The 5955-nt window shown below is 55.7% G+C and overlaps 1 protein-coding gene across 1 annotated transcript in view; it reads right to left on the bottom strand.

The window, feature by feature from the left end:
• Window positions 1-5955, bottom strand: part of LOC104472450 (plexin-A1-like) — a 71266-nt gene that overhangs the window by 8759 nt on the left and 56552 nt on the right. Inside the window, exon 9 of the mRNA XM_010088142.1 lies at window positions 4856-5056. Coding sequence (XP_010086444.1) covers window positions 4856-5056 — 201 coding nt within the window. The remainder of the gene's footprint in view (window positions 1-4855; window positions 5057-5955) is intronic.

Here is a 5955-nt window from a genome sequence, read left to right as displayed (position 1 = left end):
CCAGCCAGTAGCAACAGGCACCGAGAGCCACCCAGCTCCCCTTGGGGTGCAGGACTCAGCACTCCGAGAGGGTGCCTCCAGGCAGCTGCACCCCCAGGCGACAGAGCTGCAGTCAGCGAGGGGGCACCCCAAATCACATTGAGATGCACATGGAGATGCTCCTGCAGGCACCATGCCAACTAGCCAAAGGCACTAGCCCTTCCCAGCCCAGACAAGACAGGGTGGCCCCATGGCCATCACACCCTTCATCCATCCCACTGCAGCCACAACCCAACCCAGCGTGAAGGACAGGAGGGACCCCGCTCCCCGAGCACCTCAGTGGAGGGGCTGCTCCTCTGCCCTCTTCGAGCAAACCCACACATCCAAATTTCCCTTGCAGCCCCCCTCCCTCTCACATGCACCATCCCCCTGGGCTGTGTTTCTGGAGGAGCGCTCGGGCTGCAGCTGTGTCCTATTTTTCTGTAGTTGATGACCTCAACTCCTTCCCCGCACTACGGGGACAGCAGTAATGTACATCGCATCTCGCCAGGGCTCAACTGCAATTCATCATTATTTTATCTGCTGGAATTTAATTGGATCCTATCAAACTCTCCTGATACTCCCTTTTCACTTTAAACACTGCTGCAGGAAAGATAAATGTAGGCACTGCCAGGACGGAGAGCACGGCTTTGTTGGCGAACGGTGCTGGGGTTGTGGGCTCCAATCCTGTTTCCCTCTCTACGGCTGGTTAATTAGAGATACATATACCGGAGGTGCACGGCGCTCGGAACAGGGCATGTGTGTATGATTTATGTTCCTCTATAAATACACCCCAGGCCTAGTAAAATACCGTCATACGCAGAACAGCACAACTTGACGGTAACGCTTGGCCTCTGATTCTGAATCTCCTTTTGCTCTTTTCACATAAATCTCCTCCTTTCCTCCCCCATCACACGCAAGCTTCTTCGCCTGCATTCCTCCTGCCCAAAATTCTGCAGGGTGTGAGAACCCAAGACCCTGGGAACACAGCAGAGCAACGCCCAGGCTCCACCGCGGTACAAAAATACCCAGAAAGAGTAAATCCACCAGGTCTCGCCTGCCCTCCCAGCATCCACGCCTGGGGCTGGGCATCCCAGCACCCGCTGCTCTGCAGCGCTGGGTACCACTCACACGCCGACCCCGCCAGCCCAGCGTGCTCTGCACCCGTATCACTTTGTCGCAGGAATAAGCAGCTCCATGGCAAACATCCCGACCCGAGCCTGGCCAGAGGTGAGTGACCTCCGGAGCCGCAGCTGAAATGGGTGGGCGAGGCGGGCTGCCCGTGCCCGGTTGATCGGCCAGGAAGGAGCCAAAAGGGAGCCGGGGAGGTGACACAGCTGCTCCTCACCACGAGGCTTTGGTTAAAAGGAAAAGGAAATAATTGAGGCGTGAGGCTTAATTTAAAGTGCTGAGCTGACAAACTCAAATGCTCATGGAAAGGAGATCAGGGGTTCTTCCTATTTTTACATTTAAAGTGAAAGAGCAGCTCTGGGGCCATTTCAGCCTTAAGAGGAACATTCTGGGGAGAAAAAGCCAAACCCTTGTCACTGAGAAACACCTGCAGTCATTCTGCTATGGCCAGGGCTGAATCAGGTGAAGCCCAGGGTTACAAGCAGTAGTGCAGATTCAGGACTGTGGTGCTTTCCAACAGCAAAACTGTTTATTTTTTGCAGCAATTGGAAGGATAAGCCCTGTTCAGGGACGGCAGATGGGAAAGAATGCGCAAAAAGGCAGGGATGCCTGGAAAATGCAACTCGGTGGCATTGTCCGCACACATTAAGAGACAGATGACCATTCCTCCATCCCCTGCTGCAAGAAGCAAGCCTGGAAATGTCTGCCTCCAGAAGATTTAAAGTAACCAATTAACAAAAAAAAAAAATAGTTTACTGGTAAAGAAATTATTTTCTTTGCTAGGCTTGTCTTTCCTTTTTGTTTCTTTACAATGCACGCGGAAAACATTTAGGGTTGCTTTCCCTTTAAAGAGCAGAAAGAGACCAAAGTGAGGAGACAGAAAAGGCGTTTTTCTGCTTGCTTTTTGCCCTGGGATGGGTCTGGGTCTCCCTTGAGTTCGCTGAAGATCTGTTGGGTATCTCAAGTGATGTTTATGTCTACTCAACCCTTAATGAATGGACTGCTGAGTATTTAACCAAGATGTCTTTTCTTCGAAGTGCTAACAAGTCATTAGAGTTTGACAAGCACTAAAACTAAGCAAAAGACAAAGAGTTTTAAGTGGGCTTGACCTATTATCCCTTCCATTCACCAGTGATCCAGGAAAGCACCCCTAATTCCGCAGAGTAATTAACCTCCTGTTTAGATCCCATTGAACTCCCAGAAACAAAGTGTGCTTAAATGCCTTCCCAAGGAGAGGACACCCATTCCTCAGCTGCTGGCTGGGAGGATGTCATCCTTCCCCTATTTCTCCACTCCCCAGTGTCCTCCACACCAGGCAAGACCCAAAATCCTAACCCAAAGGATGAATCGCAATGGAAGAACAAGAACTCTGCGGGTCACGGGCGGGTGACTGTGCAGGAGCCTGAAGTGCTATCAAGCAGCCAGATGGACTGCAAAAAAAGACGGGGAGGAGACAAGCATCACAGAAGTGTGAATCTGAATCCCCCACACCATAAAGCAGCCTGGCTAAATGCCCTCACACGTTAAAGCAGGCGAGTAGACCCTGCAAGCAAGACAGCTTATTTCAAGCCAAAATTCTCTTCTTCCGTCTGTGAAGCCACCCTGTGCCTGAAAGTCACATCTCATGCTCGAGACCGCAGCCCCATGGAGCTGCTGCCACCCGCTCCCACATCCACACACCCCGCAATGCCCCCCACGTGCTGTCCGGCCGATTTGCTTTGTTTCCAGGGCACCCCTGGCAATTTTCAGGTCAAAGATCCACCACTGCCAGCCCAGGAGATGTCTGTCACCCTGGCTCTGCGTGGGGACCGTGGGGCGGACAGGTACACCTCAAGCTGTCCTGTCCCTTTGGAGAAGGGCTGCAGAGACCGTGCAGCTCGTGACACCAGTGCTGGCAGCCACAGCTCCCCTTGGGAAACACAGGCAGTGGTTTCTGCTTCTGCACCTCCCTCATGCCTTGCAAATTGGAACTTACTGGGGAGACATGAAACCAAATGATTCAGACCTGCTCTCCAAGACCCACCTCCGCTAGGTAACGGTTCCGCTTCTCTATAGGGAGCATCCTGCAGCACACACTGTCCCAAACTGCTTTGGAATGAACTAAGGACAAGAGTGGCTCAGCTGACCCCCAGGAAACCTCCCACATGGCTGCGATGGAGACAGAGCAGCCAAGCGCGGCTACCAGCAGCAACGAGACCCCAGTGATGGGATCCTCACCGCTGTGATGTCTCTTCGCACACACATCCATCACGTTCCCATCGAAGCGCCAACACCGAGCCGTGCAGGGCAAGACTGGATCTGGAGGCAGGTCCGTGTGACAAAGCCCTGGTGAGGGTCACGACCAACCCCTGGGACCAGCAGCCAAGCCAGCTCCACTGCACAGAGCTCCATGTGGCTTCTCTTCTTCCCCAAACTCAGCAGCAAGACGACAAACCTTTGCTTAAGCCACCTCGCTAGTGGCTCCTTGCAGCAGAGCCCTGGTCCTGCTGCTCCCCGGAGCTCGCACTGTGCGCCACTGCCTGCAACCACCTCCAGGCCAGGCACAGACCCACCGACAACATTTCCAGCTGGCAGCTCAGGACAGGGAGCGTTTCTACTCCTTGCAAACTTCATACCACTGAGAAAGCGCCCCGGCAGCATGGCATCTGCCGCCCAGGGCAGGAGGCAGCGGCTCAGGATGCTGCTCCTGCCCAGCGGCTCTGCAGGAGGAGGGAGGGAGCCAGGGCTCATCTTCAATTGCCTCTAAATGTCACTCGTGCCACCAAAGGACAAGGGAGCAGGGAACAGAGCTGGTGTTAGGCTGCAAATAAGCTCTCACAGTGAGTGACGGAAAACAAATTTTAAAAGGATTAAACAGGAGGGAGAAAGGAGGGGCTGGCTCCACGCGGGTTGGTGCAGAGCACAGCAGGGCAGCCGAGGGGCTGAGCAGAGCTCCCAGCGGGGGCTATTAACACCCTGGGGGGGTTTGCTCCTGGGCTTGATGCTCGCTGCACAGGGTTGCTGCACAGCACGGGGCACACACACAGCTCACCAAGGGGCCACAAAACACCCTCTCGCTTTGGGATAAGGGAACCGGAGAGGGCAGAGCAGGCAGAGAGCTTAAGTGGCAGAGCTGCGGGGAGCAAGGACAGAGAGGCGGGAGCGATGGAGCAGTGGGGCTGGGATGGAGGGCGGGCAGGCAGGGGATGAGGCAGCTGCTGGTCAGAGCCGGGAAGGGACAGGGGCTGCAGGCGAGGGACAGGGGCTGCAGGCGAGGAGGTGACATGCTCACAGGGCTGGCAGGCAGGGCTGCCCATGGGGGAGTGTTTTTTTTGGAGAAGGTGTTAGCTCGATCCCGCCTGTAAAGCGGGATGGCTTGGTGTCAGGGGGAAGCAAGAGCAGGCAGAGAGAAGGGGGAGGCAAGGCTCCGGCACATCCGGGCCAGCTGGCTCCAGCCCAGGCAACTTTCTTCAGCTTTCCAAAGCCAATTTCCGTGGAAATGCTCCTAAAGCCTGGCGTTGATCCTATCCGGAAAGACCCCGAGAAGCAGCCTCCCTGTGCATCTAGGGGAAGCTGGGGGGAGCCCACCTCGCACACCACAAGCACCAGTAACCCCCATTATCTGCCCACAGGAGAGCAAACCCAGCCATGAAACGAGCCAGGAAGGTCCCGGGGCAGGACAGGAACGAGCAAACGAAGCCCGCGGCGAGGGGAGCCGCGCACTCACCGAGGTGTTCTGGCACTGGATGCTGGTGCTGTTGAAGCGCAGGGCGGTGACACGGGTGGTGCTGCCGGGGATGTGGAAGATGCACTCGTAGTTGCGCTGGCCGGACTGCGGCTGGGGCAAGTTCTTGGCCGTCAGGGTGATGGGTTTCACCACGCCCACAGGGATGTAGATCTGGGTGGAGGGCAGGATCTGGGGGCAGTCCTGCAAGGGGAACAAGGGGCAGGTGATAAGTGGAGAACACGGCGCAGCCCCTTCCAGCACCCCCATGAACCCCTCTGGCTGGCAGGCTGGACAACATGCTGCGACAATATCACCCTGAGTACACGCTGGAGTAAATCCCCACGTGCAGCCAAGGCCAAACCAGCATCTCACGGCTGCTCTGACCAAAGCTCTGCAGACAGAAAAGGTGAGCACAGAGGATTCTGGTGGCAGGGCAGGGGGGTGTCTTCCACAGCTTGGGCTGATCCAGGTGAGAGGTGGGGAGAGGACTCAGCTATGGGACCTGCAACCTGGCACATTTGGGTGAAACAACTGGTTACAAGATGGGCTTTAATACCATCATTGCAGTCAGTAGGTTTCAGAGTTAACATCCACTAGGCTGTGCATTGTCAGGGTACCTTCTCAGCCCTCCTGTTTCCCTCCTGTTCCCCGTTCCTTCACAAGCTGACAGAAAAGCCTTTTCCCCCTTGGACACTCCAACATGCTTCTGCAGCGTTGCAGAGAACCTGCTCTGCAGCAAATTTTGCTGCTGCTTCCATTTGCAGCCAGCTCGAAGCAGCATCACCGCAACCAGCCTGGCTGCAGGTTGCCCAGAAGACAGCGGCTCCAGCAAGGGGATGCTGGTGAGTGCAAGCCAGGGAGGAAGACAAGGGCAGGGGCCTCAACACCACCATGCCAGCCTCCCCAACTCCCCGGGGAAGGAGCAAGAAGGCAAAGGACTCGACTTTTAATAGACACAGGCTCCCAGCTGCTCCGGAGGAGCCGGCAAGCCTTGTGTGCAAAGCACAGGGGAGCAGAAGGGAGCAAAAATAAACAAGCTCCAGCAGCAAAACAGCTCTGTGGCCCTGGTGGGTGCCACTTCAGTGACAACAGCCTGATGC

The sequence above is a fragment of the Pterocles gutturalis genome, unplaced genomic scaffold (assembly GCF_000699245.1).
Source record: "Pterocles gutturalis isolate BGI_N339 unplaced genomic scaffold, ASM69924v1 scaffold1612, whole genome shotgun sequence".
Classification (NCBI taxonomy): Eukaryota; Metazoa; Chordata; class Aves; order Pterocliformes; family Pteroclidae; genus Pterocles; species Pterocles gutturalis.
Note: the sequence above shows the minus strand (reverse complement) of the source record. Positions and strands in the feature narration are given on the sequence as shown.